Source organism: Chelmon rostratus, chromosome 1 (assembly GCF_017976325.1).
Source record: "Chelmon rostratus isolate fCheRos1 chromosome 1, fCheRos1.pri, whole genome shotgun sequence".
Classification (NCBI taxonomy): Eukaryota; Metazoa; Chordata; class Actinopteri; order Chaetodontiformes; family Chaetodontidae; genus Chelmon; species Chelmon rostratus.
Window position 1 is genome coordinate 13,351,103 of NC_055658.1, and position 12,589 is coordinate 13,363,691.

Consider the following 12,589-nt stretch of genomic DNA (forward strand, 5'->3'; position numbering starts at 1 on the left):
CCTAGCAGAGTGACTTAATACTCAATGAGGATAAAAGTCCACAGTCCACTTCTTTCTCCTCCTCTGTTCTTCTGCATTTGCACTGTTTTGGTTGCATATGTAGCATACACATATTTCAAAGACAGAATGTGTCTTTTATGTTGATTTACTGCTGTTTTTCTCTTTGTTTGTCTCTCTGCAGTCAAATAAGGACTAATTCCCTCCTCTTCACTGGCTGTTTGTGTATTACCAAGACATCTGCTCTCCACAGATAACAGTTTATTAGTGGTAGTAGTTTTTAGGTTAGACACACCACTGTGCGGTAGAAAACAAAGAAAACAATGCTTGAACTCTAAAGCCTTCATTAATGACCTTGTGAATACGTGCATAGTGCGAGATCTGAGCGGCAATGACCTTCTTTTTCCTATTAGCTTCTGAAAAAACACGGTACAAATAGCATCTCAGGGACAAATACATACTACCTCCTAGCTGCAGTATGATCAATGCTATATGAGGAAACTGAACATCTAAGTGGCCATCAGTTTTAAAGTTTTGCCTGTCTGGAAGCCTTGCCTCTTCTCCCCCCGTGACACCACACACAGGATACAAGCCAGTCTGCACTTGGCCTCGGGAGAGGGAGAAGGAGGTGCCCAGCAGCTCACAGCTGATCCTCTCAGTACTGCTGCCTTCACTGGCCATGTCTAATGACCACTGCAGGCGGTGCTGTGATAGGCCAGGGAGGCATCTCAATGTGTCAATGAGTGAGGAAAAACCCAAGAATAACAATAAAAGCAGCAGCCTCCACCAATGGGAGGCTGTGATGCCACTATGGCCACAGCTAATAAGAGGAGAGGAGTGAGAGTGGGAAGAGGACTTAAAGGGCTTTCTCCATTGCTGCAGGGAACTCAGCAAAGTCATTTTAGTTCTTTCATGGCTGAAAATCTCTTAAATCATCAGAATTCCAGTGTTTGCTGCTGCCACGGATGATTAGGAACAATCATTTGACTTAACTCTGTTCAGGCAGAAGACGTTTCTCTGCAGGACGGAAATTATTTTTGTACTCAAAGTGAAAACAACTGCAGTTCTTCACACAGTGTAACCTTGTTTTCATTTTTTTTATTATAGTTGTACCTTAAAGCACATTTTTTAGCCTGAGTGACTCATTCACCTTAGCACATGTGGTTCTCCACATACACAAAGGAACACAAGTGGGTTTGCTGAAATCCAGGCATGGTGCTCTGTGAAATTACATTCAGATTCATCACAAGTACATTATTCCAACTCTGCTCTCACAGAATATATTGCACTCCACAGCCTGTAGTTTTTGTGTGTGGAAGTTAAATGAAAACACAGGTAAGACCTGAATGTAGCCTCTCTCTCTGAATGTCCACGTTTCTTTCAGCATTGCTTCAAGGTCTTTTTGTGCAGGAAAAAGAGGATGGTTTCAAACAGCCAACACAACCTGATCAAATGCATTTAGGGATGCATTTGTTTAGAACGGCTTCTTTTTGACGGACAATAAACAAATAATTTAGAATCCGATTAAATAATCTCACAGGATAACCTGCATAACTGGTTGTGAAAACAAATTCAAACCTATTCAAGTATGGTTTATCCTCTGGGGTCCATAAATAACCACAGCAGATATGGTTACCCTGCATTCTTCAATTCTTTTGTCAAAACATGTAAGTCATAATTTACAGCTAATTTGCCATTTCGTCACATTAGGACAGAGATTAACCCAGAATTCTTAATTTATTTTCCTGTTATCGGTCGTGCTTTAACAGTAGTCTGATTCCACTTAAGGATCTCTCACACTGGAACAACCATCTCTAATACACAGAATACCAAATCAGTGGCTCCATTAGGCAGCTTTCTACAATGGGACTCCCTAAAAACTTGGGTATTTCACCAGTATGGGTGTTGTTTTGCAGCACGTAGCAGAGCACGCTTCGATGAGCTCCATGACCTCACAGCCTGTGCTCCGAGTACACGTTCGGGAATTTTCCACCACTTAGGGTGAGTTTTGTTTTATACAAATAATGTAGTTAAGCACTTTTGATTTGCACTATCCAGTCATGCCAACTTTACAATGTCACATGCGCACGCATCATGTGCTGTGAAAATATCGGATGAATTTTACTGGCTAGCTGGGAGACGATGAAAATAAATCCCACTTGAATTATTTTGGTTTACTGATGATGGACATAATTTAGTTCATTTAATGTCAATATACATTCCTGTTATAACGTTACGTCAAGTAAAATTAGCAGGGGAGTCTAGACGCGTTTCCAGCCGTGACAGAAGCACAAGGAGCAAAAATTGAAGTGTATCCGCATAAACTGACATCACCTCTGTTTGAAAATACGACGAGGCATGCCGTCCCCTGTAAGCTTAATCATGGAGTTAAGGGAATGATTTGGGTAATAATCAACTTCTTCGGTTACGGCTTATCCAAATAGTGATGAGTCAATCCAACGAGAGCTGACGAGAATGGGCACCAGGCACACAAGACCGTGTGACACAGGACATAAGGCATCACCCCTGGTTGAAATACCAAGTTATTAATGAGTCGCCTCTACAAGCCCCCTAGGAATGATTGTGACATCTGCAAATGGCATAAAGCTCTCCCACCAAAGCATACCAAACAGTCTCATATTCATCAGCCCAGCAACAATGACCTCTGCGGCTTTTCTTTAGTAGAAGTGCTCCATTGTTGAGTCAAATCATAACTTTCTCTGAGCAGGGCAGTGAATAAAAAAATATCAGACTTTAATTAGGGAAATGTAGTGCTTCTCAGTTTCTAGGGAAAGGATTTACAGTACCTACTGTACAGATGCCCACTCATGGCACAGAGCATAACAAATACCTTGACCCTAAACCAAAATATTTAAAACAGTTTATAACACTTGAGCTGCTATTGTGATTGACAGGATTTTTTCTTCATGAAGTTTTTAATACCAATATCTATTTTTAGATGTGCAGTGAATAATACATTATCAACATTTGAATGTATGTTTTAAGTTCTGTATTAGACAATTCCTAAAACTCAGGAAAACAAACAGGTTTTGCTGTTTTGAACCATCTAAGATGATGTCAGATTATTTTCTTTACACACAAGAACACGGTCTGTATGTTTGTAAAAAAAGTTTGTTTGAAGAGTTCAAGCACTTTGGTGTTAGTGTGCACTTGAGAGTCACTTACTGCTGTTACACTGTAACAAAGGATGAACGTTTGAAATAAAGTAACAAACAGACTCATTATTCACTTCACCATGATGTTCAAGGAAACGGTGAGAAGCTGAGATTTGGTGTGTTGAGCATTTGCACTCCTTGTCACAAATGCTGGAAATATCAAAAACTACCAGTTAATACCGCATCTCTTCCTGGAAATCAAGGTGGATGGATGGACAATAACAAATACTCAGCATCCATCACAGTTCAAGAAAAGCTGAGGATCACGTTAGTTGGAGGAGATGGCAGCTAGGGGTGCCGCGTCTGCGTTAACGTTTACCATCTCCTTCAGTGGGCTCGGCTTACGTGTCGACCCCCTGTGATCTGCTCCGACTGCCTCTGATACGCTGCTGAAACCTTGTTCTCTGTGGGGAAAGAACAAGTTTGTAGAGAATGAGAAAACGGTCGGTTGAAAGACAACACAATTAATGTACAAGAGGTGATGTCTTTGAGAAACATGACTTTCATGCACGTTTGAGATCAACTGTCTCAAATACTGCTCTGTAAGAGTAGGCTGATGCTAAACAACACTGAAGGCTAAATATGTTCTATTATGGTCTCATTTATACAGCTTGGGCTATCATTTCCCTCAGTTATGTAAGCAAAGCAACTGTTGTTATCTGGGATTGCAACACTAAAAAGAGGTCAGATTGGGCATAATGATGATTCAGAAAACCAACAGTTGCAGTGCAACCAGCAGCTGCAGTGTTGTGTTGCACCTAGATAGCTAGGTGCAACACAACACTGCAGCATTTAGGTCAAACTTGAACTGCAGCAAACAATTGAAGGAAATCTGCTTATCAATTGTAATGACTATCTGTAACTGGCAATTATGGTAATAATTTTCTCGTTCAGGTTAGTCTGAGTGACCTGGAGTGACCAGGTTTGTTTGAAATCTGTCTGATCGCCTGACTGCTTGTGTTTCTTGCCCTTCAGACTTTTCAGCACTGCATTCACAGATTTCAGCGATTGCACCAATGCTGTAATAAACCAGCATTATCCTTTAAAGCAGGCATCTCAAACCGGTTCCATAAAGGGCCGCGTGGCTGCAAGTTTTCATTCCAACCAAGGAGGAGCACACCAGGCTGGAATCAATTAATCAGCTGATCTCAGTCTTCAGCTGACAAATAAGTGATCCCTTGATGTTGATTGGTTGGCCTGATGTGCTCCTCCTGGGTTGGAATGAAAACCTGCAGCCACGCGGCCCTTTATGGAACCGGTTTGAGATGCCTGCTTTAAAGGTTGCAGGATTTGCCTAGAAAAACAATGTACAGGCTGATAGCAAAGCAAGTTTTCTTATTTTCTACTTATTTTGCTGTGGTCAGGACATTTCTGGGCTGCAACCTTTGGGCAGAGTGTGTGTAGCCCAGAGCCAATAACAGTGCACAGGGACTTTCTAAAAATGTGAGTCACCAGGTACCAGACTGTTAGCACTCACTTAAGAAGTTCTTCCAATTCTCGCTTTATCTTCGTCACTACCGGCGGACCCTGGTAGGTCAAAGCTGTGTAAAGCTGAACCAGCGATGCACCAGCACGGATTTTATCCATGGCATCCTGTCCACTGGCCACGCCACCGATTCCAACAATTGGTACTTTACCTACAAAAACATGATTATGTATTTTCTGTGTACTCTCTTGATAGAGAAAATTGGCAGAAAACACTGCTGTGTAAATTGGTACCTTTGGTGAGGTTGTACATCTCTCTCACAGTGTTAGTAGAGAGGTCTTTGAGAGGCTGACCACTTAGCCCACCGACCTCTGACTTATGTGGATCCTGAAGCGTCTCTGGTCTGGACACCGTGGTGTTAGACACCATTAAACCATCCACTCCCAGCTGCAAACACAGTACATACAGCAAGGAGAGGACAGGAAGTGAGTGACAATCTGTATGTGCCCGAATGCACAGGAGCAGAGCTGATGTATGTAGGCAACGAGACAGACCTCAAATGTGAAATGTACTGTGACATAATAAGAGTGCTGTTTGAATAGAGCTTTCTTTGCCCTCCTTAATGTCTCTTCCATTACAATTTGTCTCCTCCTCGCTCCACCTAGCACAAAAACAACACTCTATATTTGAAAAAAGAAAAAAGACCAACCAACACAAGCGGTGATGAGGTTTACCAGAGCAGACAGGAAGAGAAGGGCCAAATATCTTTAAATGGCTGCGACCAACTATGGATTTTTTTGGTTAAACTGTGTACTGAAGATGTGAGAAACTGACCACCATAAATCTTTTATCTTACCATAGATGCCAACTTAGAAACCTCCTGAAGCAAGAGGCAAATTTAAGTTAACAGCCACAAGCAGCTTTGTAAAGGATCTCATCAGAATCTGTAACATCTTTTTAATAACTCATGAAAAAACGTTCTTTTTAAAACAGTTCACAGGTGCTGTACAAATAAAGTAGAATATAATTTTTACTACTAAGAGGGAGAGTTTAGTGATACTAAAGTTGGACTTTTGTAGAGTCACATTTATCAGACCAGCAACCCAACTGTCATTCAAGAAGGAAGGTGGATGCACCCTTGCAAAGGGTGCATGTGGTTTGCATAAGAGCATGTGACATGGGTGAGTCTCCTGCCACCTAAGACAAGGACCTGAACTTTTGCATGTTTTTTCCTGAATTCTTGACAAGGAATAAATGAACAACACAACAATCGAAGATAAAGTAAAATGAGCCTTAGAACACTATAGATTAAATTAAATGAGAAATAACTTCCCACCTCAGTGACAACATCTGCGATGTCTTGTTTGTCCTGTGCAGTGAGGTCAGGAGCGATCTTCACCAGGACCGGAGGTTTGCTTTCTCCCTGCAGGGCATCACGCTCCTTCAACACCTGAGCAGATGGTAGTGAGACAATCAGGTGAGGGGGCAGGGAGGGCTGCAACTACTGGAAACCAGACTGAAAGACAGTGTACTGTGCTGCTGAACTTTAGGGTTGTTGATGGGCTCAACAACAAAAATACAGAGTAGTTATTTCATTTAAAGAGCAACTAAGCACCATGTTTAACCTTAACCTTAACACATCCCCTGTTCAAAGAATGCTTTCAAACCCTGACATGCACTCATGATGGGGTACAGGATCCTTTCCTGAATCCAAGCCTCCCATGAAATCCGAATCCTTTCGAATCCTGTTTTTATTTCACAGAGTTTCACGTCTAAATCATTACACTGCACTGAAAGGGTGCAGGGCTTTCGTCACATAGAGTATTTTATCGCTGCTCTGTGACCTTCATTAACCCGGTCCTGACTCATTTTTCCCTTCGCTGTGAGGGGAAAGCAGTGTTTGCACGGTGGAAATAATATGAATTCTATTTTATCAGATCTGAAATAAAATAAAGCCAAATGACACCTCTTGAGTCATTCAGGCTCCTTGATGGAGGTTGGCAAGCAAATGTATTATCCATCCTGTGGACTGACTGGGCTTCTTCTTCTGAAGAGCAACATAAGATGCGCACATTTCCTGACTTCATTAATATTCTGCAGGACAGATGGGAAGCTTTCGTGGGCCAGATGTGACCAGTGGGCCTCCAGTTGATGATCACTGCTGCATGACGTCACTTGGTTTTGCGATTGATTATTGTTTATTACTTAGACTGAGGCTCTATAATAAAGATCTACTGTAAATGACAATGGCTTTCCTTCACTTGTAATTTAAATGCAGGTTAAATTATTTTTGACTGTTAAAGGCTGAGCAATAAGGCCAGTTAAGAACATTTTTATTGTGTTTCCATTTTTGTCACTTTTGGGTCCCCACCCTGTAATTTCATGAACATTCGGACAGTCCTACCGTTTGTAGGAGCCGGTGGAGCTCAGCCTTCCCCTGTAGATCCCGGAGACCTGGCGTATTAGGACTGCTGACGTTGACCACCAGGTAGTCAGCCAACGGGCCCAGCACTCTCACCCCCTCCAAGTAGTCTGCCCCTGCGTCCTGGGACAGCTTGTTCTTCCCCAGGTTGATGCCCAGGGGAAGGCCAGCTATAGACACAGACATGCGCACGTATGCAAACACACGCACGTACACGCACGCACGCACAGGAAAGTTCAGACAAGAACAAACACAGGCTGCATCATCAGACACATGACTCAACTGGGGCAGAGGCTGCTGATGTGCTAAATGGGCTGTAAGCAGGTATGGATGAGACACACCATAAAACGTGAGACAAGGACAGGTCAGGACCATTAAAATACAATAATGTATTTAACCACATACCCAGTTAAGCTTTTGGCTCCCCCATTGGAAACAGAGTGACCAGCATATAATAAATGCAGGCCGACAAAAAAACAGAGCAGACTCACTACGCTATTAAAACTGAACGTGACCTAATTTTTCTTAAAAGAAAAATACAAACAGGTTGAATTTTTTCCCACTGAGATGAGAAGTCTAGAGAGTGTAAGGCGTGCCTGCTAACCTTTACTTTGATGTTGCTGTGTGTCTCCTCTGGCCTTCAGCCTCTGTTGTGCTTCTGCCAAACCACAGCTGTTGAATCCGTATCTGGTAAGAAGCAAACACATATATACAGAATTAAGACTTAAAATTGCAACTTACAAATAAGCTCTTACAGGCAATAAGATAAAAGAAAATAATGGTTTTTATCATTTTGTAACTCCAGCTTCTACCCTTTCTTTTGAGTGATAATCCACTATACTACATAAATAAATTGTGAACATGCAGATAAACTCTGAAATCTCTCTTTTAAGGCTAAAAATGTGCGTTTGTTAAGAAAAATGGTTATGAACAAGAGGAAACTGTATGATTGTGCCCACTCTGGGACTCTAATGCAGAAATATTAATTTCCCATATCCAAGATGTTAGATTATTGGCCATGTCCTAATCAAGAGCACTGAATAACGAAACTTTAATATAAAAATATCTATAGAATATGGAATAAATTAAAACAGATTGTTCTAGACCCACTGGCAAAGCTTTTAATTCAGAGGTAAATTGTCTGTTGCAATCACTCATAAATGTAAAACTGACATAAATTATTTCACTGTGTATGATGAGAGAGAAACAACATCAGGAATGAGCTGGTAGAGAAAGATTACCGTCATTTAGCGCAATCAAATCTGTGTTGCAAATTAAAACTGCAAAGAAAATGAGGTAAACCCATGAACTCTTCACGGCTAGATGAATGTGAACTCTTATCAAAGCAAACCCGTAGGCAGCATAATCTCTTTGCACATACAGAGCCATGTGAAAAAGAACATTAACCAATAACATAATGTCTCCTACTATTGTTTCCAGTCTTCAGGATTACCATAAACTAAGACTAATGTGGCTCCTTAACTGTTACATAAATTGAAAGACCACTTTGTGAGAAGCAACAGAAATGTAGGCCGTGAATCTACAGAACATCAATAAAAAGAATAGAAAAAAAGTCAATAATCGCTGCTATAAAGTTAGCAGAGTTACCCGAGTAAATTCAGCATCTGTATGACTCAAAACAGTTTCAACACAATCTCAATTCCATGTTTGGCTTTTTTTCCCCCGAATTTTCTAGGTTATGGATAAATAATAATGAAAGAAAGAGAGAAAGACAGAATGAAAGAAAGAAAGAAACAAACAAATTTATTACTAGAAGCTAGGTGTATGGTACCTGATGAATTGACAACAGAGTGCATCTCAATATCTGTATCGCCTGTCATTGTGTCAGTTGAGCATACCCCAAAAGCATATCAAAAACTTACCTGTTAATAATTGCCTGATCTGCAGTGAGTCGAAACACGCGTGGTTTGGGGTTCCCCTCCTGAGGTCTGGGAGTGATTGTGCCCACTTCAACAAAGCCAAAACCCACCTTGTACAACCCGTCTACGGCCTCTCCATGCTTGTCGAAGCCAGCTGCAATCCCAATAGGGTTTTTAAACTTTAATCCCATCACGTTAACTTCCTGTAGATACATAAGAACAAAGTCTTGGGGTGTCTATGATTGTGATGTCAATGGGACATGAAAACTGAAAGTAAGGTTGCGTGCGTACCAATGATGCAGGGTCCTGATAGCGGTTTAGAGGAACCAGACCCAGACCAATCATCTTCACGGCCAACACATGCGCCTGCTCTGCCCCCACAATCCTCTGCAGCAGGGGCATCAGCTGGTTTGCATAGAAACGCTCATCTCCAACCGCAGTGAGGTAGGAGGCAAACAGAAAGCTACCTGAGCTGATGACCTTCACTGCGTCTTTTAACTGCTTCTGTGGACAAGAGCATGAAAACTGAATAACAGTGTCCTTCAAAGGACTCACATCAGACATCAATTGCTGTGAATAGACATAGGTAAAAGTTCAATAACAGCGTTCATAACTTTTTCACAGTAACCTGAGTTTGTATGCTGATTTGTTACATAATCAGGCTGTTGGTGTGTGCTCTGTTTCAAGTTAATTTGGAGTCATATTTCTGGCCACCTGGGGAATACCAACTCCTGTGGGAAATATCTGGCCCTAATATTGATTATAGCAGCTTTAGACATTATCTGATACTGGTTATGCACACTACACTTGTCATTCTCACCAATCTAGGTGTATTAATGAGGTTATATTTATACTTGTTATAAAATGAATGTGGTTAAAAGACTTTTTCTGACTTTTGACGACATTATGGTGGAGCTGTTACAGCTGGCATTAAAAGGACTAGTTACATCTTAACAACTGTCTTGAGTGCATGAAGTTCACTGATCTGAGCACAGCGCCACCCAACTTTAAAGCTGCATTAACTGACTTTTATAAGGGCAGCGGAAGCAGTTGAAAAGACAACATCTCACATATTATCACCTTATGAAGTCGGTATAGGAAATGTATTCGCTAACAGTTTAGCTCCTTAAACATCCAGCAGATACAGAGCAACATTTGCATTCATTAGGAGTCTATCCATCTACTACACTTGGTAGACAGATACTCACTATCCTATTATCTCTGTTTTGGTCTCTACCAACTGCTGAGGGAAATATTTGGCTCTTGAGCTGTTACGTAAATTCTCCACTATGTTGACAAGCTAGTCGCTAACTTCGTCTGTGCTGTTTGATGCTACTGGGTTTATAAAAAGCTTCTGCTGGGGCTGGAAACAAGCTTGATGAAACAAGAGCTGCAGATCAGAAAACAGTTACCTCATAGATGCTTTGCTCAAGTGCTCAATGAGACTGAGAGGCCCTACAGTTTTCGATGGTAATTCTCTGAGGGTTCAGTCTTTTGAAGAGGTGTAATCATTCAGAGTAATTGCAAACACCTCCATGAATGGAAAAAGATTGAGCAGGGATTTTAACAATAAGATTGATGCATTTACATGACAAAAGCAAATTCTATCTTCCAAAGCATAATCACATGTGCATTTAGGCGTGCTTGGTAGAATCTATGGTTTGTGATGTGTAGACTAGCTCAGTAAGGCAGGATGAAAACGATACACTGATTAAACAAGTGTGTCACCTGCTGTAGAGAATACCTTTCAATCAGTTTTTCCCTGTAGATCGCTTTCCCTTACATGTTCTCAGCAAACATCGACAATCTACACACCATCAGCAAGGTTATACATAGATTATGGAGCACAAGTGATATGAGGACTAATGTAGATAAGAGATTGGAAAACAGGTTAAAAAAATGTTTTGTTTGTTATTAAGCTTTTGAGACAGGCAGTCATATCTGAATTCATCTTAAGCTCCATAATGAGTGCCCAAAAACAAACAAGAAAAGCTGGACGAAGAGAGCAAGTATAAAAGCTGCTAATTGTAGTGGAAGAAGTACTCAAATCTTTACTTAAGTAAAAGTAGCAATACCACAGTGTACAAATACAAATACAAATACGAGTAAAAGTCCTTAATCCTAATAATTATTACCAGCAAAATGTACTTAGAAGTATTCATAGTACTCACTCTGCAAAGTGTTTATTTATGGAGCCTTCAAAGTCCTGCAAGATTTTTTAATTTTAATTATATTCACGCAAAATATTGATTTGCACACATGAGTTATTACTGTGTGCAGCAAAATAAAATAAAAAAGTCTTCCGTTAGTTTTACTGAGGGACAATTTACAACTTCATCATTACACAATGACCTCACATAAGTCCCAGCATAGCTGCACAAGTCCAGCCTGAGCAGATCTGATTAGACACTGTGACTGTGTGGGTATGTGGGGCCTTCAATCTGCAGCAGTGCATCATATCTAATCAATTGATCATATGGTTTGTGTGTTACAATCAAAGCAACTAGTTCCTGGAGCAGCTACATAAATATAGTGCAGCAAAAAGTGCAATTTCCCTGTGAAAGGTAATAAAGTAGAGGTATAAAGTGGCATGAATTGGACAAATGTTAGTTTGCTGACAGCTGATTTTTACTATCCATCCTTTTTCATGACTCCGTGCTATCAACTGGCGTCGTAACATGCGATAACAGGTCATCTTCGGGGGACACTGTAGTGACTCAAGTTACTTTTCTGTGTAACGGCCACAAACGTACCGTACTCCTAAATGCATGAACCACAACTATCCGTTTTTGTGTAGTCTTCTTACAACAACCGCCACAATTTTCAAAGGGCATGTAAGACTCAAGACACCACCAGTTCATGTGTCTCAGCGGAAGGACACAGCAAAGCTAACGTGTGTCCTGGTTTAATGTTACTCTAAGGCGGAGCAACCGAGCTAGCAGTTAGTGCTAGCTCCCTTTCGTGGCCACGTTTTAATTTATATGACGCTGCCAAAAAAAACAACAATAGATACAAGATTGTCTGTTAAATTACCTTCAGTTGTCCCGCCATAGACGCGGTTCTATCACTGCATTAAAGGGCAATGAATGCATTTCCTAACATGTTACACAAACACGCGCGGTCACAGCTTCCTCTACGTCCTCTCGCGATATTTCAACGCTGGCTGAGGAAGGTGGAGGAGCTACAGGGATGTTGGTCGTACAGTTAAGAGAGGCAATGTGAAGGCAGTGAATATTTAAACGTGCATTTAATTTGATGTAAGTTGAGAGTAGCTTAATTTAAGGAAGCTTCATTATAATACAAACAGGATATATATATAATGATATACAGTGTGTTTTTAATGTTAACAGCAAAGATTAAACCTGTCCGTAGTCAGTAGCTGACTGAAGATTCACTGTATGACCTTTGGTGATGCCAGTTGACTCTTTTCACACTTTGCATCTTGTTTGAGTGTCTGCAGTGATTTTCCTAATGTATTGAGGACATATGCATGAGTTTTTCTTGAGAAAGCTCTCTAATTTCCATGGGACAGACGGAAGTGATCTTGCTCAGTTGCTGTCCCTGCCACAGTTCCTGCAGCACTATGTGCTTTTGCTCTGTGCATTATAATAACTATGGACATGTTACTCCGAACCGCTGTCTTTTTGTGGATTTCAGCTGGATTTATATCTATACTGGGAAAGTCTGA

The 12,589-nt window shown here is 40.9% G+C and overlaps 1 protein-coding gene across 1 annotated transcript; it reads right to left on the reverse strand.

The window, feature by feature from the left end:
- Positions 1–1,087: 1,087 nt before the first annotated feature.
- Positions 1,088–12,049, reverse strand: dhodh (dihydroorotate dehydrogenase). The gene is made up of 9 exons (XM_041937324.1): positions 11,935–12,049; positions 9,193–9,405; positions 8,905–9,104; positions 7,626–7,708; positions 7,004–7,191; positions 5,936–6,049; positions 4,893–5,046; positions 4,651–4,810; positions 1,088–3,577 (listed from the first exon to the last, which is right to left on the reverse strand). The coding sequence occupies exons 1-9, from the start codon at positions 11,950–11,952 to the stop codon at positions 3,442–3,444; spliced, it is 1,266 nt and encodes a 421-aa protein (XP_041793258.1). The 5' UTR covers positions 11,953–12,049; the 3' UTR covers positions 1,088–3,441.
- Between the last annotated feature and the right edge of the window lie 540 nt (positions 12,050–12,589).

Bases quoted from the DNA above. Each gene is read 5' to 3' on its own strand.
- dhodh (XM_041937324.1), bottom strand. The intron at 9,105-9,192 runs GTACGCACGCAA...ATGTATCTACAG, and splicing joins ATCAGGACCCTGCATCATTG to GAAGTTAACGTGATGGGATT. The intron at 7,709-8,904 runs GTAAGTTTTTGA...GCTTCTTACCAG, and splicing joins GATCAGGCAATTATTAACAG to ATACGGATTCAACAGCTGTG.